We start from the raw sequence: 27,590 nt of genomic DNA on the forward strand, positions 1-27,590 counted from the left end.
GAATTGTCTGGAAACAGCCCCTTTAGAAGGCAAGAAGTTTGCCTTAATACTCCATGCTTTCTAAACAACCCTCTCTATGCAGGGAAGCTTAGAAAGAGCCTGTTTTCACATAGCAACTACAGACTTCAGCACTGGAAGCTCATGCGCTACTGTAAGACGTCTCATCAATAAAAGTAAATAAATGGATCATTTCTATCCCTATTAAATCTACCGTAACACAGAGGATGGTGGCGGAGGCAGCCCAGTTCTGGCAATTCAACCCTAAAGCAGCAAGAGGGCAAAGCAGAGCCGTGAAATGCAATTTGGGTTGGCATAAATCAAGCGTCGCAGTGCTCTTGGCGCGGCGAGAGGAGACAATCCCGTCTCTGTGGCAGCGCCGGCAGCTGCCAGGACCATTGGGAGCCATGGACAAGGCTGGGCTCAGATGCAGCAGCCCCGCTCGAACCTGACCATGGAGGTTTTGCTCCTTGACAGCTTCTCCATGCATTTACCCAGGGAAGGTTGGGATCGTCTCCCTTCACAAGGCCAGAAGTCCCCAGTAGGTTTGTCGGGCAGCACAGACAGGGATGCTCCGTCCCCGCCTCCCATCCAGGATGTGCTCCCACTTCGCAGCACTGATTTAAGCTGACCTGACAGCCTGAAACACTCGACCATCTTGTGAGGGACTTCTACCTCCAGCCAGCTTCAAATCAAGCACTGCTGCTGCTCTCCTCACGCTGTGCTTGCATCTGATGCAGGTTCTCTAGTCCCCATAGGGCCCTTTATCACCAGCATCTTTTGAGCTGGTCCGCCCTAACCCTCGCTGTCCCCCTCCTCTGTGCCCTGTTCTTCAGTCAAAGAGCAGAGACCCACCGGGCGCAGGCAGAGGCATGGGTGGGAGATGAGGACAGGAACTGGAATGGCAGCCCAAATGGCTGTGGTTTCTCTTCGTTTGCAATACATTCTGGGGTGGGTTTTAATCCTTTGAGTGTATACTGTGTTGATCTGGTTTGTATTTAGCTTCTTAATTAAATTGCCATGAAACATGCAGCCCCATGATTACACCAACTTCATTATCTCTATTGGCCCTATTTGTAATCTCACCAAGAGAGAGAGAGTTAGTGTGGTTTAGACCCGGTTCTCTAAGCCTGGTGCTGAACACGAACCTCACACCCCTCCTGAAGCTACGACTCGAGTCCCTCTCCGGAGCTGGCTCTGCTCCAGCTCCACACGCTCCCCTTCCTCCTAGAAACTCCCCACATCCCACGGAGGATCAGCACGGATGGCACAGAACCCGCCGCCAGCTCTTGTCAAGCGATTACAGGCAAATCACCGGACCCTGCCGCCTCAAACCCCAACACTTCAGATTTCATAATCGCTGCCTAAAAACCTCCCAAATTCCCGCTGGAACGGCACCAATTCATGCCTCCTTCTGTGATATAACATCCTCGGCTTTTGTTTTAATAGAGGGCAGAAGTATTTGCAGCAAACGCCTTCTCCTTTTGCCTCTTCCACCCACACGAGCAGCACGCACTATTGTGGCGATCCCCCTTGCTCGCTGCGGAGACAAGCTCCCGTCTGTTATTCCAGACGCTGCTGGGTGCCAATGTCCTTCTCCTCCCTTTGTGATGTTTGCAAAGCCTCATTTATAATTTATGGTCATTTCTCTCCGCTCCCCCTTTTTCCTCCGTGAGTTAATTTTTTAAGAGGTGTCTGCTCCTGCTCCTGCCTTTTCTGGGCACCCGGAGACGTGCCCCTCATCCCCAATCGCACACAGCTGAGATTTCGACCCCATCGGTCTGCCCTCTTCAAAGCAACACAGAGGCTTATCCGGTTTGCACACTTGTAAAGGCAATTATTGCTGATCTGTTCACTACATCATTGTCTCTCTGTGATCCCTTCCCTCACCGAGGGCACCGGCAGCATCCTGAGATGTCCCGTGTGGCCCCAATGATCAAGATCAAATCTTGAGCATTGCAGTTTGAAAAATGCAAAAAAAAATCAAGACTTCAGAAGCTCCAATAAACAGGATTAATGATAAATGTCGCTGTTGCTTCAGCCCCCTTCACAAGAGAAGAATCCCATCTGCTATTCCCACCTTTGCAGTGCGAGCTCTTAGCTCCTGCGGCCACATGAAACGTGCTTCCTCCTGGAGAGCTCAGGAGCACCCTTTCTCATCCACCACCCTCCTTCTGCACTTGACACCGAACTCCAAAGAGCTGGAGGGGACTCAGGCGGCCAGTGCAGGAGGTGCTTGAGAAAAGGGTTTCTCTAAACCATGTTTGTCCAAGGGAAATAAGAGGCCCCCTTTGGTTTTGTCCCCTTGGCACAGTCCCCATCGCAAAGCAGGTGGATGGCACTGGTACCCATACAGATGGCACCACAGGTAAATGTAGGTGAGGTAGGACTGGGGCTGGAATAACACACAGCCCTGCCCACTCACAACTGCTGATGCAGATGGATCCGAGCCCGGATCCAGGCTCAGCTCTGCAGCTCCAGGCATGAGATACCTGCACAGCTCCAGAACAGCAAGGCAGGAATTTTCTGCCTCAGGAATCACCATTTCAGCTCTGGGATCTTTAACTTCACCGCTTCCTATATTGGTTTGGACTGTATTCAAAGCATCACTTGTCCTACACACCGCTGTGTACCCTGCAGAGAGGGAAATAACCTTCTTCACAGGCTGTGTCAGGAGCAGCAGGGCCCAGTACCCTATTCCCAGTGCCTATGGGCATGCCCCCAGCACCGGGTGTTTGTGGGATTCTGCTCTTCCCCAGACACACTGAATCTCACTTAGCATCCTCTCATCTCTAATACAGGTGGCTCTTACACCGAGATCAATGCAACCATGAATTTACCTCTCTATTGGAATTCATTGATTGTTCCAAGGCAGTGCATCTCCCTGTGAACATCCCAAGGGAAAAGGGATGCAGGGAACAGAGCAAGCAGGGTGAGAACCTCCCATATGGGCTTTGCACAAGCAAGCCAACCCCTTGCAGCGAGGTTCCGCAGCTCTTGGGTACCAACACCGAGGTGGGGATGAACTTTGCTGCTGGGACAGAGCTATCAAGCGGGAAGCAGAAGAGTTAACACAAACACAACGCCTCCTCCACATGCAGCAGCAGCACGGCCCCTTGTTCCCATCCTAGCTTTGTATGTCTGAAACAAATCACTTTGAGACACGTCAGCGCCAGTCACCGGGAGCACGGCGCGTGGGACGGCTTTGTCACAACACACACCGTCACTAAAGACTCTGCTTTCAAACACCTGGAACCCACATGCAAACACGGGCTGCAGGTTGAAAACGCTGACAGGAAGCAAGAGGGAATAGCTGGGATATTGCCCTCCTGTGCACCGGGAGCGGAACGGGAACGGCTTGGCCCATCCTGGGTAATAGCATCACTTCATCGCCTTTATTCTATGTAGGCTTAATGTCACATCCCCTGTGCCTCCCCGTTACTGCTACCCCAGGGTCTCATCCCCGCTGTGTTTTACCGCTGCTCTGAAAGTACCTTTGAACTTCAGCTATTTTTAGCCAGAAATGGGACTGTGCACAGAGATTCCGTGCAATGGAGCTGTACCATAGGGCTTTATCTGCTCTGCTCTTGCTGCTATTTAGCAATAGATTTTGACACTGGGAGCACATTAAAACTAATGATGTTTAGCCATTAGTGTTGACAACAGAGTAGCAACACAGATCCTAGTGAAGTACCATTTAATCTACACTGGTTTCCTGAAGGAGCTAATGCTGCCCTGGTGAGCCTGTGCAGAAAAGGGATGAGGCAGCATGAGCGTCTTCCTATAACACATCCACATCTCATACGCTGCATTCCCCTCAATGCCTTTTAATTGCTGCTGTTAGCAGGACATGAACTGGATACCAAGGCAATCTGCAGAGGGTCTGCGTGCACATACGACAACCAGAACACCTCCATCACCTTTGCAACTGAGCCAAAAACAAAAAAGGCTTTTTTTAGCCTCATTTATTTCTCCTCAAGCCAAGGTACCAAACACCAGCACAACCTGAGCAGCCCCTACAAACTGTATCACACACCTACACCACAGTGAAGCCTATTCTCAGCACCGCGGGGAAGCGGTGTCCCCTCTGCCTTCATCCTCTGAAGCCTTCACTGGTTACTGTCACCAAAGGCAGCCAAACCTTGGCAGGTAAATGCCAGCCACGGCAGAACACAGGGCTGGCAGATGCCGCATTCCCTTCGGTGCTACAGCAGGGTGCCTGACACACCGGAGCCCTGCGTAGCCTTTACTCCCAGCAGAAGCACATCCTTTCCGCTCCTCCATCCTGGAAACGCTTGCAGCATCCTATGCACCGAATATTCCAGCTCCTTGCCTTCCAGCGCAGCATTTATTTTGTTCAATAGAGGACGTGCTCTTCCACTGCATTAATATTTCAGGCGCAGGATTGCCTTTCTGAGCACACACATCGTGATCCTTAGGGCGCTAACGTGCCAATAGTAAACAGCGTTTACGGGGCCCTCAGACAAGCTTCCCAGGGAAGGGCAGCCCAACTGGAAGCACATTAACCCGAGCACGCTCCGGGCCTGCATGGACAAGGAGTACTGATGTAGCTGTTGATAGCCCCCGCTTCCCTCTGGACACAGGGTGAGAGACTCCAGAAAGCTCTTGGCTTGGAGCTATGCAGAAGGGCACAGCCCTATGTGTGCTCTCCCCTGGTTCTTCTGCATCTGAATACACTTTTCCTTTGCCCTCCCCCTGCCACTCAGGCTCCACCGCAAGCCTCAGAGCATCATTCCCTCATCTCACAAGGTGCACAACACCTTCTGGGCTTCTCTTCCTACACACCTGGCCTTTTTCTTTGTTATAAATGAAGAAGCCAAGTAGCACCTGAACACCTGAAGCAACAGAGATTACAATGGAGAAAAGCGTTATAGCAGCTTAAGGAGGCAAATGTGGTGATGGATATGCAGCTCAGGGTGGGATCCGAGAGCAGCTTTGCATATCTGGTAATTTTCCTGCAGGATTTTCAAGGAGAAACTTGAAAATAAATGGGAACATCTTCCCAGTGGTTGGAACACTTGTATAGAGAGACGAGGACCCAGAGCTGACTGAGGAAGCTTGGCTTTTTTAATTTACACAGCGCCAAATTGACTGAATCAACCTCTCCCAAAGGCAGAGCTGGAAGGAAGAGTTAAAATACAGGTGATCCAGAGAGCACCCAGCAGCAGAGAGGCTTCCTGCTCCCGGGGAAGGCAAGATGCAGGAATGCAGAATAGGAAAACCTCATCTCTGGGGTGCAGATTTTCAATTGCATAGCAGCAAGTGCAGTACATTCCAGTTTTCTTCTGCCGTTTCTCGAGCTCTGAGGCACTTCCCAAGTCACTGGTGCCCTCTCTGACCCTCTCCAATCCATCCAACACTCTTCCGAGGGCTGCTGAGTGTATTCAGCAACTGGTGAAGCAGCCACATAACTGCAGGAGCTTCTGATCACAGGGCAGCAGCCTCAATTACTTCTCTGCAATACCTCCAAGGGATGAATGGCAATTGAATAAGGATGCTCTGTTGATAAAAGCCACAGGAGCTGGATGCAAGATGCAGCACGAGCCACGTGCTCCGAGACCCAGCTTTTTGCCAGGCTCTCCCATCTCCCCAGGTAGGGCTCTGTGAAGGTGCTGCCTTCTGGGTTATCCCACACACAGACATCATCTAAAGACAAAACCAAATCAATCCCTTCATGTCTAAGTTGTGCTCGAAAGACACACGCAGCTCGTGCTACCAAAGCAGAGCAAAACGGCTGCGAGATGCTCCCCATCCCTGGTGCCAGCTCAGAAGGTACCACGTAGACCATTGAAGAGCATCAGGAGAAGGCTGGTCCCAGCATCGTGCTGATCAAGTGTCCTGAGGAAGGGCAATGGAGGGGGCTTGAAATACCTCCAGCACACAGGGACCCTTTGGCCTGGTGCAGGCAGCAATCACTGCTGCATCACTCTGCCCTTTTTTGCGATGCTTCATCTCATCAGGCATCCTGTTTCCTCTTCGTTCCTCCCAAGGGAGGGAAGGAAAGCCAGCGTTCATGAGGAATGCTTGGCACATTAGGCAGCACAGTGAGCTATTACCTAGCAGTGATTTTATCAGGAATCCATATTCAGATGCTTCATTCCAGTAGCAGCAATGGGAAGGGAGTTTTCTGATGCTTCAGGGGACAAATTAAGAGATTCATTTGCTTTAAGAATTAAAATATTCAAACACATGATCTTTTGGGCATTGACAACAAGCACTAAGATCAGCCTCATCTCTTACTTACCGCTGCGTGGAAGCTAACTGCTATCTCTAAAGCAGCCTCCTGTGACACTCAGCATCACAGTATGCAGGGAGCTCATTAAGGCCTTTCCTCATTTGGCCACCTGCAACTTCATTACGAGCCAATCCCAAAGCCAGGTACTTGGATCAGCTCTGCCCTAAGGTGAATCCTGGGCAGGAGAAGAGCACCTGGCAGCTCCAGAGGGACGGAAAGGGGAGCAGGGGTGCAGCAGGCACAGACAAAGCACATAAATAAGGTTGCGCAGAGCACATAAAATAAGGGCACTATTCTGCTGTACGTCAAGCTGGAAGGAAAGGAATGCTGCAAACATTCCGATTCCTTTGTCATTTTCCACTGCACTTGCCCTTGGAAATGATACCCCTTAATACTGCGCGACTGACATCAAATGATGTTTGATTCCTGGCAGAGTAGTGCAGAAGAAAAGAAGAGTTATCGGTTGATGATTTGGAGAAGGAGATGAGACAGTGATTGGAACTGACGATTCCTGTTTGGCAAGATAGAAACATCCCCCCTTTCATACGCTGTTTCCCTCTATTTTCTTACAGAGAAACGTCTTATTCTGCATGCACAAAGGAGCCAAGATCTCAGTGCCTGGCACAAAGGCTGCAGATCCTGCTCGGCTCTGCTGGAGAGGCAGGAGATCAATTCCCCTTCTCTGAGCTCTGGCTCAGGAAGGGCAAGGGCACTGCTGACCACAACATGCCATGGAGGAGGATGCGTTAGCACAGCCCAGGAGCTTCTGATTGCTGGCTCCCCGTATGGCCTTCACTGGCTGTGAGCAGGGTTGTTATTTCCCCTACAAAAAGAACCAGTTTTGACCATTGACTGCTTTTTAGAAGATAGAAAAACAAAGGTGTGAAAATCACGACCAGCTACTCTTGAATAAGGAAGAAACAGTGAATTTTACATCCCTGCTATGAACTCACTGCCTTGCAGCAAGGGCTGGCAGGATGGAGCTCAGGTACATTCAGCACCGCAGTTTGGTGCAAGAGCAGGCATGTTGCGAATGCTGGTGTTATAAAAGTGAATATTCTGACCACAGACTTGATCTGCTCAAGGGAAGAGAAGCCCCTCCTGAACAGTGCCTGGCAGAGAGAACAGCCTTCCAAATGCTCAGACCAAATTCCTTATGGAACAGCATCAGAGCAAGAATCATTTGCATAAATTATTCTCCAAGAGTTTTCCATGATTAATGTGCATGGGGAATCACACACTTGTCTGGTGTCTGGCTAGAAAAAGAGGCCGAGTTCACCCAACAAGTGACTCACTACCAATTGCATGCTCAGGTCCCTTGCACCGGGAAGCAGCCGGGAGCTGCAGGGTGGTTTTCCATTCACATTTGCAGTCAAAGCACATGGATTTGGAAGCTTCCCCTCAAAGGCTCCATCCAGCAGCACCTTCATGCTCCAGGGCGTTCCCTATTCTCCCCATGCATCCGCTGTCTCCATCCCTCCTTCCCGTTGGAAGCGCTGGGTAATGACATTACTGTGCCCAATGCCTACGGCGTCTGCTGGGATTTCACAGGGGATGACAAACACGCACCACAAACCCGTGTTGTTTGCCACGGCCCCAAAGCATCTGCTATGAATTAATGATTCAGCTCGTACCTACAGTTACAGGCACGGAAGGAAAGAGATTGGCTGAGCCCCCCATCGCTCACGGCGCGGTGCCTCTGCTCCTGCGGCAGCGCCGCTGCCTCCTGTAGCCAGGGCTTGGCATCCGCAGATCTGGAAGGTGTCCCTAAAACTGCAGCCTTCGACTTGCAGCCGCTGCCAGGGATCTCTGCTGCGCACTGAGGGCAGCCAGAGGAGGGCTTCAGAGAGATGGCTGAAGAGATTCACCCAAACAGACACGTAAAGTGCCTTACAAGTTAAGTGTGTGCTGTTGTTTGCATTGCTTATGAATGCAGCGCCGCAGCCCTGGGTACTGTACAGTGATTAAAAGCCTTGTATGTCAACACTGGCCACAGGGAGACAAATGTCTCTGCCGTGTTCCCATTGCTAAACACTCGAATCAGAGCACAAGTCTGGGGAAACTCCATCTTCCAGCCCTCTTAGCACAGATTGCGGCTGCAGACACCGACAGGCTCCGTGTATCCAACAGCTGGGGCAGAACACAGCTAAGCCACAGCCTCAGCCCTATCACTGCCACATCCATCACTGCCCCCCCCTCCCAGAGCCCTCCAGGAGGGACTGGACCCGACATGGGTCCATCCCCTGCACAGCATCACCAGAGGGGACAGTTCGCTGCTCCCCACACCATTAATACCCCACAAAAGGTGGCTGATTGCACCCAACCCTGTGCACAACCAGCACCCAAACTGACCCTGCAACCCTCTTCTTCATGTGAGCATGAATGAGAACGTGTTTGCTCTCCTGCTGGGTTAATGCTCAGGCAGGCCCTCACCACAACAAGGATTTACCCCATGCTGCTGCAGAATGGCTCTGTGCACATTCCCCATGCCCATGGAGCAGGAACACGACAGGCAGTGTGCTCCCTCTCACAACCCTCAGTGATTCCCTCCCTTGTTTAAAGGGATTTATTTAATTCTGTTTTGAAGCTATGCAGTGCTGCTAATTGCTGTTCTAACACGTCTCTAATGATATATCCTAATTATTTATTGCTTGCCTACCTCTTAAGTGCTTAAAGACATTCACAAATACTAATCTATTCTCTGCACAATCAGTGATTCCTACTCGGTGAAGCACAGTGCCACACATTTAATATCAAAACCCGAGCTGGTTTTGCTGAGCTCCCCTTGCTCACTATTGCCTTGCAAACTTGCTTCCAGTCACATTCGAACTGCAGATTTAGGAGGAAAACAACCACGCAGCATCATTTACGGTGCAAGATGCCACCGGTGAAGACAGTGTTTGAATGTGGAGTTTTCAGAGAGGAGATGCAAATGCTGGTGTAGTGATTTGCTGGGAATGTGGTAGCTGATGCCACCTGGTACAAGAGGCAGCTGGAAAAGGCAGCGATGGAGATATTCTTGGAGATTATATGGAGATTATGGACAGATACAACAGAGGTACCAGAGAGCATCCTACCTCGTAATGGGCCACGCGCTGGGACTCGGATATTAGCTGGGCGCTGCACACTTTGCAGTAGCTCTCAGTGAATAACTCCTGGTCGATGTCGGACGATTTCATCTGTTCACGACAGAGGGAAGAGACAAGGAGCAGAATCAGTGACACAAGGCAGGCACAACAGGATGTGTTTGCTGAGGGTCCCTACAGAGACACGGGCAGAGCAACGCTGGAGCTGAGCCGTTCTTGTCACCGACTTTATAGGGCTGCAAACCCTGATGTCCCTGGGGCATCCCCACCCACAAAGTGGTGTCCCCGGGGTTATGCACAACCAGCCTGTGCCAAGCATTCAGTGCTCACACGGTGCTGCCCCATCCCCACCTGGGAGCATCCCTTAGAGCATCCCCCTTAGATTCCTGCACTGCTCTGCAACCGGTTTGTGTGCGAGGCTCAGCTGCTCTTCTCCATTAGCTTTCATACCTAGGAACACCCCGTGCATAACCTGCTATAGCATGCAACACTCAATGCTTGAAACACGCCTAACCATTTGCTACACAACACAGAGGGGATGATAACGCAGACATCATTACAACCTGGAGGAAGGTGGGTTTAAGCTCTGCTGTATTTCTCAATTCAGACACGGAGGAAATTGCTGGTGTGATTTACTGGGCTCCGGCAGCTGTTTAAATACCTGTGTATAAATACCCTGCAGCTCCCAGCACTGATACTTGCACTTCCAGAGCCGGCTCCCCAAGTGAACTGCTCCACAGGAACACTTCAGTTCCTGCCACACCTTCCTCGTGCAAGCAAATAGCAGGTATCCAGCTCTGAAGTGGTAACCAAGGTGTGTATCAGGAAGGTTGAGGCTCATAACAGAGCCAGAAGACACGAGAAGTAGCTGCAGAGAAAGGTTATTTAAAACCAAAACCACCCCAGTGCCAATCAAAATAGAGGCTGATGCCTTCTGACTAATGCCAAGATAGAATCATAGAATGGCTTGGGTTGCAAAGGACCTTAAGATCATCCAGTGCCACCCTGGCCTTCCCTCGGGCTCAGAGGATGAGGTGCTCTGTGCGCATCTGCCCACCTGGAGCGGCTTCACCAAACCCCATACGTGTTGTGGTGTCTCAGTCCTGACAATCCCTGCACATCTTATGGGAACAAGCAGCTGGATCCCCCAGAGGCTCCAGCCGGGAGAGACCAGCTCTGCCCCAGCTCCAGGAAGAGGTTCATTTGGGTGCTCATGGTCTACCAGACAAAAGACACAAATCTCAGCTCTCCTCTGCTGATGCCCTTGCTCTCTGATCCGGCTTAGTTTCCTCTTGCTACCTGCCTGGGTTTAATCTTCATTTACTCTGTCTAGAGAAACACTATGTGAAGAAACTTCCAAAGACACCAAAAGACCCTTTCAAGAGTACAAGAAGTGTTGCAAAATTGCATCAAAGGCAAAATAAAGCTGGCTGAAGAAAGCTCATTTAATGCAGCAGACTGACGCAAGGCAAACCAAAGAATCTCATCAAACCTCAAGCCAGCAAGCAAGGCAGAGGCAGGTAATATCACCTTCGTTTGCATGCAGTTGCAATGCTCACAGTGCAAACTCTCATTGCAAAAATCAGGGCGAATCAAAAGCTGCTCAGTATTAGCTTAGCCCTACATGCTCTGATAACAACTCCCAAGTCTATTGTGCCCCCAACTTATGTGCATATGAAAGGCATTGTCTTGTCCCCCCTTTAGAGTAGCAGGAGCTAATCAGGCTTATCCAGGAACAGGATTTCATGTCTTTTCTCTAAGCAGTGACTTCTGATACAGGTGTCGAATTTGCCAGCCTCAATATTGCCTGCTAGGTTCTGTATGCCATTGTCACTGCACAAGGATGTAACGCAGCGCAAGAGGTGAACACAGTTATTGTGCTGACAACGTGAATGTTATGCAGCACGGTTCACATGGAGCTATTCAGGTTGCCTCATAAAAGACTCTCTGGAACGGCAGACCCTCAAGTGATGCATTAACATGACAGGAGCATCCCCGTGTACTGACCTGCAGGTGGACAGAAGCTCTCCATCCCCAGCATCCCTGATGCTCGCTGAATGGGGAGCAGAAACCAAGTGTCCTCGCCAGGCTCAGGATGCTGGCAGAGGCTTTCATTGCTTGTCTTTGCAAGTATTCCTTTTCAACAGTGATGGAAAGGCAGAGGAACGAGGGATGGGGATTAGGGAACAGCAGAATAAATGGAAGCAAAGCCTCCTTCATGCTTTTGCATGAATATATTAGGCTAAACTGTAGAGAGGATTCAAACATATGTAAGCTTAGCCACTTAAAATAATTAGAAAGCTCTGGTAACAATAACTGCTTCGGGAAAAAATCATTATGAAGGGCTTGACAAAAATAATAGATTCACCTTAGCAAGGGAGATCTCCACACAAGCAACCCACTACCAGCACCCATTCCTACAAGTCACCCTTGCAAAGCTGCCACTAAAACCACGACAGCCTGAGAACAAGTTTAAACTCCAATCCCAGCTATTGCCTAGAGAAAACAGCCTTCTTCCTGTCCCACATAGATGCAATAGAAGAGCAGGAGCCTCTTCCCCTTCTCAGCAGCCTCCTAATTGTGTCTCTGCTGCTGGGGAGCCCTATACAGCCTCATTTCCCAGAGCTCAGCTCAGGAATGACACTAAATTTAGCTGGGGCGGCCTGCTGGCTCTGAGTAAAGCTTTTACGTTTGGTGACTGTTCCTTTGCTTCCTTAAAATACCTTCTTTTCTGTATTCTTCCTCAGATACCACGCTAGAGCAGCACATCGAAAGGATGCCGAGGTAATAAGCAGTGAAACGAATGCAGGGGCATGGGTCTCCCCAGGCTGTGTGTTTTAAAGCAGGCTCTCACTGCCACTGCCCCTAGGCTGGCCCTACACACAAGAGCACGATAAGGGTCCAGGGTTGATATTTCTCTGGCCAAGACCTTGTTACAACACGAGAACAACACAAGAGTCCTCTCTGCTCCTTACAAAGGGGTTGGTCCAGAGATGCTGCAACCACCGCAGGCTCATGGCATCTGTGCATAGCTGCAAGGGCTTCCCTGTGCAGAACAGGCAGACTCTAGACACAGAGCCTGGGAGAAAGAAAACATCTTTGTTGTGTGGGTACATGACCTAAAAACAGCGCTTCCTCTCGCTCCAGAAATCTCTCTGCCCCCCCTCCCCTTTGTCTCCTTTTGTGGGTCAACACGTGCAGTGATTTATAAACTTCTTCTGTCTACAAGGGTCATAAAGGGAGTTCATAAGCAACTAACAGTTATATATTTCTCATATATTCTTCATTCCACATATATTTCTTCATTCCACTCTGGTTCTCCCTGCCTACAAGTGCCTAACAGCCCCTACAACTGACCAGCCTTTGGCTGATGCTCCCTGCACAGCCCATCGCTGCCTAAAAGCGGAATGGAGCGGAGGGTTCATATCCAGGGCTCTAAAGCACCGTGCACCTCCGGGATGCTCAAGGAGAACCACAGATGCTGAGCAAGGAGGGATGTGTTCCCTGCATGTCCTCAGGGGCTTTTCTTGCAGGGAGTTGAAGACTCAATGTGCAATGCACACCCTGGCCACCAAGGTCTAAATATCCCCAATTCTTGGTCTCCTCCTCGGTGGGAGACACGCAGTGAGGCCCCCACCACAAGCACCGATCACTTTGTCTCCCTTCAGAAGGGTTTATTATTGCCTCTTGTACTGGCACTGCAGTGCTGAGGCCCCTGTCAGTGCTTCAGATCAGTAACCTCTGCACATGTCAGCTCAGCATCGCCAGGAACAGCAAACTGAGTCGTGAGAGGCTTCATTTGAAATACTTTGTGCCATATGGCCACGATTCTTCTGAGCAGTTTCAGTGACTACAACAGCTTAATGAAAATCAATTTGATGGGGCTGACTCCAGATTTTGGCAACTGCTGGAAAGATGCTAAGTTACATTAAATTTTAGAGGTCAGCAATCCACATATTGACATCAGAGACATGCTCAAAGCCAAATTCCTTTTCAAGACTACGCTTTGAATCCCACCGGACACTGGCACACGCTGAACATGTGCCTGTCACAAAGGAGAGGGTGGAAATGGACCTGCAATAAGTGCTGGGGCAGCAGAACTGCTTCAGGGCCTTAGGTAGGTGCTGATGGGTGCTTGTTGCAGCGGCTCTTTGCTGTTGCACCAGCCCTCGGGGTCCTCACTCACATCAGGAGCCGCAGCACGATCCGCAGTCACTGCTAGGAAACTCTTCCTATCATGTTTCTGATGGATGCTGTTGTAATCTCCTCTCTGGCAGTCTCTCCTCCACAAGCCGCTTCTATTTTTACTGTTGCATACCCCCTGTTATCAAGTCCATCCCCCCTTCTTTTGAGCAATGAGCTCAGGGAATAGGAAAAGAAGGGTTTTTAATAACGGGAAATTCACAGCTGGGAGCAAAAAGTTCCGGAGGCCACGAGAAACACGCAGGAGAAAGAGGTTTTCCAAGTCCAAGTTCTGTGTTTTCTGTCACTTTTCAGCCTTGTTCACTGTCACCGATTTCTGTGTTTCAACCAGCAGCAGAAAGCCACGAAAACCCTGAGAAGCTGCAGGTGATTTCACATCATTTCAGGGTAGGGACCGTCCCTTTCCCATGCAGGCTGTTGTCAGAAGGGTTGCAGCTCTTCGGCTCACACGCACCTGCAGATCCCACAGCACTTGGATCGGGGGGGGATACAGCAGAGGCAGCAAATGAAGGATCTAAACCTGAGATCACAGGGAATGGGTGTCTGAGCTTTTACCCTGCATGCCTCAAGCACGTGGATGGAAGATACAGGCAGACTCAGCTGCCGCGGCCACAGACGCACATCCCAACCTCTGCCTTACCCAACCAGGGCCCTGTAGACCCACAGGACTTGGAGATCTTAGGTTGCATCAGCGCTTGGCCTGGCTCATCCATGCAATTGGGCATCTCCAGCTTCACCCAAGGTGTTCATTCCATCACCTACCTGTTGTGACGTTGCTGTTCACCTTCTTATTGTACAACCCAGAACAAGGAGCACCATCCCATAAAGCACCAGGTTCTGCAACTCAGTTCCTTCCAGTCGAGAGTAAAGAATAAAACTGTGATCCCGCAGCCAATTTACTCTCAAGAGCCTTAATCAGCCTTCCCAGAATTAACAGCATCCGAAACCTCCGTGTTGGAGCCCTAGAGAAGGGGGTGACTGAGCAAGCTTGGGGATGCCAAATGCAGACAGCAAGGCAAAAATTAAACATCCTGGTTTGCACGTTATGAAGTGTTTGTTGTTTGTGCTGCTGTCGCTCACCCATGGATGAGCACCTCCTGTAACGCTTCCTGGTTCCTTCTGGTGTTTAATTTGTCTCGCAATAAAAAGAAGAGAAGTCTTTGCTAATAATTAATGTGCTTTCGGCAGCTCTGTCGCTGCACTTACAAGCAGGCATCTGAAGAAATGCAAAGCGCTGCCTTTTGAAGTGCCTTATTTCCCAGCACTATCAGCCCTGTGACGGATGGCTGAGCCTGTTCCACGAGTGCAGCTCTTTCTCAAGGCAATGGCAGCAGCAGCAGACGTGCTCCAGGCATTGGAGCCCACAACAGCCCCAGGGCAGAGCATGGGGAAAAGGGGAGGGATGGGGCAGCCTCCCCGAGGCGATGACCCTGCCCATGAAGAGCTCTCTACCAGCACATCTTGGGAGGATGTGTGTGCTGTTTGCCTTTTCTCCTGCCAAACCAAGGATGCTCTGTGTCCCTCCAGCTGTGCTGCACATCTGCCACCTCCGCCATGCAATTCTTCATTGGTTTGGGGTTTATCTGCCCCTTCCCTACCCCCGTCCATCCTCGAAATCCCCTCCAGAGTCGATTTGCTTCACTTCTGCGTTCAGCCTTTGATGCCTTTTGACACGCTTTATTGGAGCCTTGAAAATCAGAACAACATCGTGTGCGGCATGAGCCGGGGAGCAGGAGAGATCCCGCACGTGGCTGCTGCATGCGGCGAAACACAGAGGAGAGGCTGTGGAGAGCAACACGGAGGAGACGGAGCCTTAGCGCAGGTGGGTCTCAACCGGAGCACCCCAAACACCCGGCTCCCCCAGCACGAGCAGCCACATCCTTTGCTGGGGTCTAGCTCTTCATCTTTGCTCGTGCTGAGATGGCAGCACTCAGAGCAGTGTCCTCTCAGTGAGGATGCTTTTGGGAGGAGCCTCGCAGCTCCCACACTGTGCAGGGAAAGATGATTCCCTCTGGGACTGAATTCCCTTAGGATCCACAAGTGGGGCGGGAAGCTGCAGATGTTCCCACCTCCTCACCAGTGTCACCAGCTCATAAATAGTAGAACCAAGCAAGAAAAACCACCCCAAACTGAGGACTACGTCAGGAAAAACAGCGCCTGGGCAGAGGGAAGCCAAGAGGGGCGGATGATGCCCTGAGGCCCAAAAGCAGCAAGACCAAGGCTCTGGGTGTGCTCAGGATGCTCTGCATCCCCTAACACAGCACTGAAGAGAACGACAGAGACAGAGCTTGTGTGTGGCAGTAAAATCCAGCCAGTGCCTTTTTGACCTACTGCCTGTCTGAGGAGAGAACAAAGGGCAAGCTGAGGAAATTACAGGAGCAGAGATTTAGAAAGCAAAGGAAAGAGTTGTTCCTGCAGCAGAGAGCAAGCTCTCCGTGCCACGAATTGCCTCAGGGGGTGATGAAGGAAGGATGCTGCCAAGTTTAAAGGGAGCTACACTGCAATTTTGAGAGCAGCACCGTTCCTTCCCTATAAATGTGTGTATGCAGTTACACACGTGAAACATTCTAATTATTCACCCCACATGAGGATTTAATTGCAAACGGGCTGACTTGAATAACAATATCTTTTCGAAAAGGAGATTGATGTATTGTGACTGCTTTAATAAAGTTTGGAGGAACTGAACGAAGAGCAATCACATCTCGTGCCTCGGGGCATCAATTCTGCATCCTGCACACTTCAAGGACGGGGCTCTGATGCTCACTCCGGCGCGGGTGGAAGCCCATAAACCTGCTGTATGAGGGGTTCAAACTGACCCTCTGCAGCGGCTGCACTCTGAGATGGAGGGGGTGATGTAGCTGCATGGCAGAGGGGAAGGACTCACACAAACTGCGATGCTGAGGGCTGCAAGGAGATGCCCTGGCCTGGGACATCTCTGCTCCTGGCATCTCCTTGGAGAGATAGATTCCCCGCATCTAAGCCCTGGCCAAACCCAACCCTGGGGAGGAAGCCTGGTCTCACACAGCCTAGCACGGAGCCCTGGCACCTGCTCCCTTCGGTGCTCGCCTCCCATCGCTCCCCTCTCCACCCTTCATCCCACCCCTATGGCACAGGGATGAGCCCCAGCCACGAGCTGCATCCCAAAGGATCACACACACACACACACACCCCCGGGGGGACCCCGCACGGCGTCGGAGGCGCCCGCCCGGTTGCATGTGCAGAGCCGCGGTCACCATGTGATGCTCGCGGTTGCTATGGAAACGGTGGTTTCTCCCAAGAAGATGCATAAATAGCGCCGGAGCATCCCCGGAGCGGGGTCTGCGCTGCCGGGCTGCGGGTACCCCACTCACCGGTGCCTGCCGTGGGGTCAGCGCCAGGCAGGGAGCAGGGGAGCGGCTGCCGCGCTGCCTCCCTCGGCCATCGCAATCAGGACGCCACGTTTATTTTTGGCTAAGCAGGACCTACTTTTTTGCTGTGGCTCCCTAATAGAGTCGGAAACAGCGGGAAGCGAGTCAAGCCGAATCCCGTGCCTGCAGCTCGTAGCCTCTGGTACTTTGCATAATCAGGGCTTGTCACTCCCCATCAGCTTCAGCTCAGAAACCCAAGAGGCAAAGCCATGTAAGGTGGCAACGAGCTTAGAAGAAGCCTTCAGAGAACAAATCTGTCCATCACCCATGGGGGATTAGTTTAACACCGGATTGCTTCATAAAAGCCTGTGTGCTGGCCTAGCTGAAGCTAAGCTAAAGCACCTCATACTAAAACCAGCTTCAGCCTTAACAGCACCAGCCCCGAATTGCTCCCCAGCAGCACTAAAAGCTTCCTGCCCAGCAAAGGTTAATAAAGTCAGCAATAGCAGAAGCAGAGATGCTCCTGGTTATCCTCACCATCACCCAAGTTCACACCTCCCCTCTCTGGGCCAGGTCATCTGCCCATGACACATCCAGTACTTACCAGCCAGAGCTGCCTCATCCAGTCCCACCCAGGGAGGATTTATAGGAGCCCAGCTCTTCCCGAAGCAGCCAAGCAGGGCTGGCCAGGAACCCTCCGTGTTTGTGATGATTGATGGACTCTGCTCCCTTCAGCTACAGCTCCCCTGCTCTAGCAGAGCTTTTGTAATCAATGGAATGATTTAGAAACAAGACACCAGGAATGCAAATGCCTTCTAAGTCCCCTGGTTAGCACGGAGCAGCTAAACCCCCGGCCTCATTTAATTGCACATCCAAATTCCACCTCCTCTAAAGGGTATCAGCAGATTCCATTAAACTTCCTCATATTATCGTGTAATCTGTCAATTAGCTCTGCGTGTGCAACAGCAACCAACAAGGAGCTTTATCTTAAGGCAAACACAAACCACTGACATCCTTCCTACAGCCTTTTTCTTTGCCCATCCTTGATGTAAAAAAGAAAAGCCACAACCCTTCTTTTGTCTGCATTTGTTCTCTTCTAAGCAGCAGGAACACATCCCCCCTCATCCCCGTGGAGCAGAAGCATGCTGGAATTCTGAGTTTCATGGCAGGCCTGCTTTGTATTTGGGAGCATTTCAACAAGACACTCGGAATAACTCCTCCCTCAGCTCCCCTCTGGAAAACCAACAACAAAACACAACACTATCCTTGCCCTTGCCAACAGAGGAGCGGTGAGCAATGGTTCAGCAATGCCGCTGTGGTGCTGCAGCTCCTTCGGAGACCAGCTCCAAGGTTTGGAAAGGTCTCCAGCCCTGGGGACTCCTGTTCCTGCAGTATTTATTAGGCACCCCCAGTGGTACCAAGCAGCACCAAAAAGGCATTAAAACGAGCTGATGTGTTTGATACAACATCTGTTCTCTGTAAGTTATCCTGCAGTCACGGCCACCAGCCATCCTTTCTGGCTAGAGGGGAAATAAGGCTGAAAACCACTTGTCACATGTTCTGCAAAGCCAGAAACTCCCTGTGCTTTGGTAGGAGCAGGAAAACACCTTTGTTTCATGCGCATATAGATCCCAAGCTTCTGGAAAGGTGCAGGCTTCTCCAAGAAGCAGCAGACTGAAGAGATGTCTCAGCTATTCCACCATAAGCAAAGAGGGCAAGACCTGGCAGTAGAGAATTGCTGAGAAACAGGAAAGCATCCATGGGGAAACACCAGATTCCCAGAGTAAAGCATCACCCGGTGCAATCAGCGCTGTATGGAACAGCCTGTGACCAGTGACAGAGCTCGCTCTGAAGCCATAACAGAGCTTGGTAGCTTGGAAAAGCCTGAGATAGGAACCAGCTGCATTGCAGAAAGAGGCCATGAACCTCCTGGAGAGCTCCGTAAACATGAATTAGTGAAGACAACCGTAGATGGCACCGAGGACCCGGTTCCATCCTGCTCTGCAATGTCATTCCTTGCCCGGGATGTTCTCTGCCCCTTGAAGCCAAGGCTCTGTGAAGCTCAGAGGGGTGAGAGGCAAGGAACACACCAGTCCGGGCTGCACAGTAACGGGTGAGAGCAAATGGGGCTCAGCTTGGATCTGCCCATAGGAACAAGCACCCAATGCAGCGGGGCATGTGTGCACACACAGACACCAGAGCAAAGCCCAGCGCTGAGGCTGGCCCCACTGCACCCACCCCACCATGCACAGAGGCCACGCAAGGTTCTGCTTCTCCTACCAAAGCTCACGTGTGCCTGTTATACACCAAATACCAGAGCAGCTTGCTCAGCATCCCCTACAACGGGGGGTTGAACTGATTCATTTCTGCCTTCCAAAGCAGCTGGTGCTCGGTTCCATCCTGCTCCTGGGGTTTCTGACAACGCACTCTGGGTGTTGCAGCTCCAGCATCAGCTTTCCCTATTTTCTCCATCTAATTTTGAATATTCCCAGCTTGCTGCTGGGTGCCTTCCCTGTGGTTCCATCCCTCAAGGCAGCTTTAAATACCAGCGTCTCACTTTGCCACCGAGTCCACCCACTGTTTTTAAGCGGCTAGATCAAATTTAGGAGCGGCTTTAAGTTCACGGTGCAGCTCCCAGCATTGATATTCCTTTTCCAGAGCCAGCTCCATCACAGCCAGCTCACGGGCACGCTGAGGCCTCGATCACTCCGTGTCATCACCCGTGAGCAATAGGGATGTGACACAGAAGCAAGGAGACCAAAGGAGAGGCAGGCGACACCTCCAGGGCCCCAAGTGCAGATGCTGAGAGCATGGAAAGGTTTATTTATACTCTCCTGCCTTAAGGATTTGTTTCACTCACAATCATGTATTGGCAAGAAGCAGGTCCCAGCTTAGCTACATCTTCTACCTCATTTCCCCTTTAACAAGACACAATAAATTCCAAAGCAGCACTATATTAAGAGGAGCGATGCTCTTCTGCCCCATCACTTTCCAAATCAAGCTCCCGAAAGTCCCCTCTGGAGCTTCCCGGTTGCATTTCCAGACCTGCTCCCCTTCTGTGCTCTGGAGAAATGGATTAAAGGAGCCTTTGGAAGGGCTGCTGCCCCTGAGCTGTTCTGGGGTGAGCTCAGCTCCTTGAGGAGGCCAGCAACCACCACCTGCATTCCCATTTCCCTCTCATCCCACAGATGCCAAGGGCTGATGTGGCTTAGGCACCGACTCAACCTCCCTCTCAGGCCGGTGGAACTTTGCCTCGGTGCCACCAGACCCATAAAACCATGGGGAAACCCCCAAGATTGAGGCTTGCACAATGGGGACAACACCTTTAAGGGGCAAGCACTGCACCAGTGGACCCCCGTCACCATGTTAAAGACCCAAAAGCCATCAAGCATCGTGCAAGGGGCGAGTCTGGATATTGAGAATATTCATCTCCAGACACTTCTAGTTAATGGAACAAAGCAAACTGTCGAGAAAAATGGGAACATTACAGTAAAAATCAACAACAAATTAAACTCTAATGCAATTAGAGAGCAATTAGGGATCTATCCTCTGGGAGCGCTTTGGAACTCTGGGTCTTTCTCCAGATCTGGTCTCGCCACAACTTTATTTCTTCCTTGTTCTTAAAGGAAGCAGCAAAAGGCACAGCTCCCCCCCATCCTGGACCCTGCAAAACACCATCTCCTGCTCTGCAGGAGCAGAAGGTAGCAGTGTTCACACCTCCGAGCTGTCAGCACAACCAGGTGCAAAGAGAGAACAGAAATCACTGCCTGCCTCTGCGGCAAGGTGACCAGAAACACAAAGACCCAAATGCTCTTGTGCAAGAGCAAGGCTGAGCAGGCACCAGCAGAGCATGGGTGACCCTGGGAAACGCTTGGTTTTCCTATACACAGCTCCCACAAAAGCCACAGCCCACAAAACCACGTATTTAATGCTTCTCGACTCTAAATTCACCCATATATCTGCCTATAGATAGAGGTGATAGAGATATAGGTGGTAGATATAGATATGGGTGATAGAGAAATAGGTGATAGAGATTTAGATATAGGTGATAGATAAAGGTAATAGAGATTTAGATATGAGTGATAGAGATATAGCTATAGGTGATAGAGATTTAGATATAGGCAATAGAGATTTAGATATAGGCAATAGATGAAGGTGATAGAGATTTAGATATGGGTGATAGAGATATAGATATAGGTGGTAGATACAGGTGATAGAGATATAGATATAGGTGGTAGATATAGGCGATAGAGATATAGATAAAGGTGATAGAGATGTAGATATAGGTGATAGAGATGTAGATATAGGTGATACAGATTAGGTAGATTAGATAGATAGATAGATAGATAGATAGATAGATAGATAGATAGATAGATAGATAGATAGAGGCACCCCATGACCTGTGTGTGGCCAGGCCACCCCAGCAAGCCTGGAAAGTAGCATTGGGCACATCCTTCCCTGGAGGCTTGGGACACCAAGTGTGATGCCAACAAAGTGCCAAAGAGACTGCAGGAGAACCGAAACGAAGGGGCAAAAAGGCAGGGTCCCGTTAAGCCAGTGCCTCTCCGGTCTCATGCACGAGCTGCTGAAGGTCACGGATGCAAAGGCAGCACGGCAAAGCCTGGCTCTGTTACACCTGCCTTCAGGAGATGCAGCCGCAGCAAAGGCTTTGTGCAGAGAAGGTAGCACGGTGTGGATGGAGGAAAACCATTTCCTGCAGCATCTGCGCTCCCGACCCCAGCACTGTTCAGCAAGGGGCGTTTTTCACACCTTGTAAGGAATAATAAAGCTTCCAGATGTGCTGCTACCTGCCCAGAAGCTGTCAGGGAGATAAATACGCAAGGGAGGGAGGTGGAAGCCTTGACCTTCATCCATTTCTGTACCCAAATCCACCCTTGGGAACACCAACGGCCCCGTCTTGGCCTAGAAATTGGCCCAGTTCCGAATCTCCCAAACCGGTTCTGGAGCTCAAGTCACACCTCCTTCCTTGGGAGCTTAACCCAGATAAATGGGACACTCGGGTCTGAGGGGGATCAACCAGCACCAGCCCCAGGAGCCCCATTCTTGCCATTTCCAAGGGGTTTCCATAAGCACCCCCAGGCTGGAGAACACCTCGTGATGGAAAAGGGTTGGATTAGAGCCTCAGGGGGCTGAAGAGAGACTGATTTTTGGTCAGGAGTTCCTTCTTGCAAAGGATAATTCCCAAAACTCCTCTCCATTCATGCCTACATTTGACAGGGAGGATGAGGGCTGCTTGGTGGTGGTCTTAAACTGGGGATTTTTCCTCCCTCCACCTCCTTGCAGGGAGGGATGCTAAATCCATAGCTGGACCAGGCCAGCCATCAGCATTCCCAGGTCAATCTCCAGGCATAAAGAGGAGGGAATGAGGCGATGCAGTGCCATGCACTGAGCCATAAAACCCCCCGACAGAGAAAGCTGAGAGCCAGGTACCAAACTCAGCAAGGCACTGACTCTGCTGCAAACTGGAAGCAGCAAATAAACCAGATCCAGGCAAACATCAGCAAAACCTCTCCATGCACGGACAACACCTCCCCAAGAAGCCAGTGATGCTGTGAGCAGCGAGGGAAGACTGGCAGGGGTAGAATATGTGCCCTATAGCAGCACCGCAGCTCCTCCGGGCTTTCCAGCACAGGAGAGGGCAGAGCAGGGCAGGAAAACCCATGGGAGCAAGGCTGGATGCGGGAGGAAAGTTAATGCAGCTCAGAGCCGAGCAACGTGAGTTGGGCAGGTACACACAGAGATGCCATGCAAACCACTACGTACAGGCAAGGATTCATTATTTGGAGTGACTCAGAAGTGATTAAGAACAATGAGATAAGATCAGTTGGGAAGGGTGGAAACCAACCCGAGTTTTGGACTAGTCCCACCCCAGGATGCTCCCCAGGGAGAGGGATGCAGGAGGTACCAGAACACTGGGATTAGGAGGTTTGTAATCGACAGGTCTACACTGCTCTGAGGGGAATATGGGATTCCCACCTTCCGGCTCCTGATAAAATCAGGGGAAAGACCCATTTTTGGTGCAGAAAGCTTCTGTGCTGCCCCCCCCCCCAGCTCCAGGAGATGAGTCACTGTCTAGAACCTTGAACAAAATACTTCTTACAAGATTATTATTTATCGAGTCCCTGCCATTCCCCACCCTGCAGCACAGGGCAAGGAGAAGGGGCAGGAGATGCTCCAGGTCACTGTCCCTCTCCTGTGGGATACTAAGAGCCCAAAAGCTGAAGCCCTTGTGCTCAGCATCCCCTGTTCCGAGTTGTCCCCCCTCCCAGGCTCACCTCTTGCCTTCCAGGGCCGGTTGTTTGCATGGTGCAGATGGATTACACGTGCTCACGTGAGAGCCAGCAGCACAAGCTCATGTGGAAAATGCAACCTGGGTGTTTTAAGTGTCTTCTTAATGCTTTGCAAAGCTTGCTCTTCACCCAGTGCTGCCCGCTAAGGTCAGCATCAGAGGAGGGCAAAAGGAGCCTGCGACTGCCCAAAGGGCAGCGCTCAGAGCGTGTTTAACACAAGTAACTGAGGGGACACTGCTCAGGTCCAATGGATACAGATCCCCAGCAATTCAGATGGCTCAAGGCTCAGTGAGTAGAGATCTTCCATGCAGCCCAAAGCAGCAGTCAGCTCGCTCATGCTGCATAAGGAACCAGCTTCTGCTCGGGCTCTCAGACCTATGGACAACTCCAGCGCAACACGTGTGGTAGTAGCAACATAGGGATGCACAAACCAATCCCTTTGGCTGGTGATGAGCAGGCATGCAGGCCGGCAGCACCCATGGGTGCTGCAGTGAGTCAGGTCAGGGCTTCCCCAGTGACGGCAGTCCCAGCGCTCAGCTACCAACCTGGGAAGCAGCTTTTGCTCCCCAAGGAACACCGACATGGGAAGTTCTCCAAACTTCCCAAACAACAGAGAGAACAGCCTTGTTTTCCTGCATCCCCAGACACCCACACTCGCATCCCGCAGCCCCACGAGCTCCTGCTCCCACTCTGGACTGTGCGGACACCAGTGCAGCATCCATTCAGTACAAGCACCCGTGTTCCCACTGACTGCCCAGCACAGAGGGTGCTGCCTGCACCAAGGGGCCGGCTCGGTTGATGAATGCAGCGCTCAGCACGGGAAGATGCCGTGGTGCCCAGCGCGGGGCTGGACCCCTCACCCAGCACACACCGGTCACCCCCGGCCTCCCGCCCGGGGTGGCACAGGCGGGACAGGCACCAGCTCCCCGGTTGGACCCCGCTCACCGCTGCATCCCCACAGCTCTTCATTACCAAACCCGCTCCGTGCCTGGCAGCGGATCCCAGCGAGCGGCGGGGCTCGCCTCCCACCTCCCTCCCGCAAGCACCGCTAGGAACCAGCTCTTGATTCCCCGCTAAACTTTCCTCCAAGTCCCATCAACAGCCCCAAGCACGGCGCGGGCTGGCGGGGCCGGGCCGGTACCTTTGTGCCGCTGGCCGGGCTGATGCTCCGAGGACAGCGGGAGGCTCCAGCGATGCTGCCGGGCAGGCGCCCGCCGGAGCTGCGAACGCGGCGCTGCTCTCCCCGCAGCCCGGGCCAACTGCGCCGGGCAGGCGCTGGGCGATGCTCCGCGGCCGCTCCAGCTCCACCCCTGGCAGCAGCGATTGGCTCCGCTGCGCGCTGCAAGGATGCTCTGGTCCCAGCAGCCTCCCACAGCATCCAGCTCCCGGTACCAGCAAGAGCTTCCCCAGGACCCGGAACGCCACGGCCAGGGACAAGCCGGGTGTTGGGCAGGTCAGGACAAGGCGGATGTGTTGGATACAGCCCTAAATCAGAGCACCCGGGAGGGATTCTCCTCGCTGTGTGTGCTAATCTGATTTGCAGGGCAGAGGCTGTGAAGGGTACGGAACGCATTTACTTCCATACTTTTGCAGATGACGCACTTAATTTAACACCCTGGATTTATGGAGCTGAGGGACAGCGGGAGGCAAGATTCCCATATGGGGATGAGGGCAGGGACAGCTTGGTCAAAGCAGCAGCCAAAGGAGAGCAGATAACAAAGGGAATGGGACAGGCTCATCTTCAGCCTAAGGATACTCACAGCCTCCTGCTCGCTGATGGGGTGCAGAAGTCAGAGAAACAGAGCCCAAGGCCAGGGGTAAAATAGGGGAGGGCAGTGAACAGGGGATGGGGAAATGAGGGGGATGCTGATCCCTGCAATCCCTCATACAGCACCACGCACACGCACCCTGGAGTCTATAATGCAAAGCCAGTTTAAACCAAACCAGTCTCCCTATTCTAGGTGCAGCAGCAGCTGAACCTAGGAAGAGGGTGGCCTTTGCCTGTCTTTTGTGCACAGCATCCTCCAGGCAAAGGCACTTCAGGGCTCAGGCTGAAAGTGCTGAAAACCAGGGTGCAGCTGAGCACAGCCCCATGCACACCTTCCCTCTTGAGCTGCAATGTCATCTCCCTGCCCTCCTTTCTGCTTATAACAACTAAGGAGGGTGAGGACCAGCGTGGGACCATGGAGGGTTTCTTCCTCAACTCTGCTGAGCTGGCAGGTGCCTCATTTCCAGCACAGGAGCCTCACCTTACGCATTAGGTAAGAAATGGGGACGTAAAGGAGCAGAGAGGCTGCGCTCGAGGTGACATTTCCAGGCTGCGATGTATATGCAAACAAGGACAAAGGCAGTTAATCCAGCGCTGCTCCGCCTCCCTCTGCTCCTATAGCTCTCCCAGCAGGAATGAGGGTGCTGGGTCTCTGCAGGGAAGGGGAGAGGCCTCAAAGGTCTCTGCAGCTCAAGGCAACAGGGGGTTGCACCCTGGTACTGAGATGCAGAAAGGCTCCTTTATGGCCTCACTTCCACAGCCAGGTAAAGCCAAGCATCCTTCATTCCCCTTCTGAACATCTGGCTAAGCAAAGGGATGAGAGGCCTCCCCCTTCCCTCATGAAAGGGCTCTGCTCTCTAGGTATAACCTAGATAACAGTGCTCTGTCTTATGCAACACACCTCATTGGAAAGTGTGTGCTGCATCCATGGCAGAGCAATAGCAAACCTGCCCTGTCCCCTGGGTGGGATGTCTCCAGGCACTCATAGGCTATAGGTCTCCAAGGGGGTGGCTCTGCAGGACCTTTAAGGAGCGAGCCTGTTCAGGTTGATTTGCTTCTCTTCAATGTACTCTGCAGACAGCTTTGGGGATGCTGTGCCACATCAGCGGCTGCGCTTGCACTGCCAGTGTCTGGAGCATCACCCCGGTGCTGAAATGGGCTTTAAATCAGCCTCTACCACACAACCGCTAGAAAGAAAAGACTTCACCAGCAATTTCTCCATCCCTAGCTTAATCTGTTCGACAGCAAACTACCCGAGCTGCGATGCTGCATGATCCTGCTTGGCTCTTTAGCTGTAATAAAACCCGACCCCACAACCGACAGGGAGCATTTAAGCCTCCAGAATTGACACAAACTTCTTGGAGCTGCCACCTGGAGCTTCAGATGCTTCAGTGCGAATAAGGGCAGATCAGGCAGTGTTTGCAATGGTGCAGTTGCCATCTGGGGATAAGAGATTTCTTAAATCTCTTCCTCGCTTTCTTTTTAGGATTATAGCATTCCCGGGAGCATCCTGTGCTCCCTTTTAACAGCAGCATCAGCACAAGAAGTGCAGGGAATAACTTACAAGTTAATAAATCCTTTACAGAACGCACCCTCTCCCCATCAAGCACACGTGGGGGCTGCTCCACACGCAGGGACCGGGGCTGCAAAGCTCCCAGTGCTCCCCAAGGGCTCTCCTTGGAGCATCCCTGCAGCAGGGCCCCGCATGCCAGCCCTGGGGTACACACATGAGGCTCCTCATACAAAACACCCCCCCCTCAGAACTCTCTTCTGCAGAAAGCAGTGAAGAATCAGCTCCCGCTCCATCCCAGCACTCTGCCAGGGCTCAGGAATGTGTTTGCTGGCCCTGAGCTGGGCTAACTTTGGAACAACCTAAAGCACATCAAAACAAGGAGCTGTAAAGCAGCGGCTGTGATTGATTAATCACAGTAGTGAAGCTGACGGGTTTGATCATTTTCAAAGGCTCTTTAACATCTTATTCTCCAAAGAAGGAGAGGTTACAGCAGCCTCGAACAAAGCAGAGCACAGACTGGAGATGTTTCCTCCCAGGAAAGGCTATGGACAGGCTGGGAAACAGGAGATCAAGACAGATGAGCGAGCTGGGAAGGACCCAACACCTTGGGCTGGGTTGAAGGAGTTCACATGCGCGTTGTGTAGGCTGCGAGCCCCCCTGCAATGCTCCCCTACCCCGAGCCTAAAGCATTCCTAATGGACACTTGGCATTTCATGCTTCCAGGCTGGTGCAGTGACCCGGAGCCCTGCAGCAGCCTTTGCAGTGCTGATGCAGGCTGAAAAGACAAACACGACCAGAAGCCCCAGGGAAGGGAGAGTTACAACCTTAAGGTGTGAATAAAGCCTTCACCCCCTTCATCTTCCTTCTCAAAGGCACTACACAGCTCATTAAATAAGTGAATAACCATTAAAACCTCCAGAAATAAACAAGATTTTGGCTCAGCTCCATGTTGTTTTGCTGCCTTGGAGAACACGGCATTACTTGGAGAACACAGCATTATGGAAGCGCAACCTGTGGCATGATGCGACCAGAGATAAGTGAGAAGGGAGATAAGCACAGTGGAATTAGCACTGGGTTTCTCACAGGCTCCTGTCTGCGCTCCCAGCTCG

General features: G+C 51.7%; 1 protein-coding gene across 4 annotated transcripts in view; it reads right to left on the reverse strand.

Annotated features, from left to right (window-relative positions):
* The window catches only part of ZMAT4 (zinc finger matrin-type 4), a 56,310-nt gene that overhangs the window by 26,802 nt on the left and 1,918 nt on the right, over positions 1 to 27,590 (reverse strand). For 2 of the 4 annotated variants that reach the window (XM_062621047.1, XM_062621046.1), the window contains exons 1-2: positions 24,342 to 24,498; positions 9,331 to 9,432 (exon numbers count right to left, since the gene is read on the reverse strand). In XM_062621047.1, coding sequence (XP_062477031.1) covers positions 9,331 to 9,432 — 102 coding nt within the window. In that variant the 5' untranslated portion in view covers positions 24,342 to 24,498. Of the gene's footprint in view, positions 1 to 9,330; positions 9,433 to 24,341; positions 24,594 to 27,590 lie in introns of those variants that run through there. The other 2 variants (XM_062621049.1, XM_062621048.1) reach the window with 2 other exon arrangements.

The sequence above is a fragment of the Pezoporus occidentalis genome, unplaced genomic scaffold, assembly GCF_034315485.1.
Source record: "Pezoporus occidentalis ecotype Australia unplaced genomic scaffold, CSIRO_AGI_Poc_V1 ctg226, whole genome shotgun sequence".
Taxonomy (NCBI): Eukaryota; Metazoa; Chordata; class Aves; order Psittaciformes; family Psittacidae; genus Pezoporus; species Pezoporus occidentalis.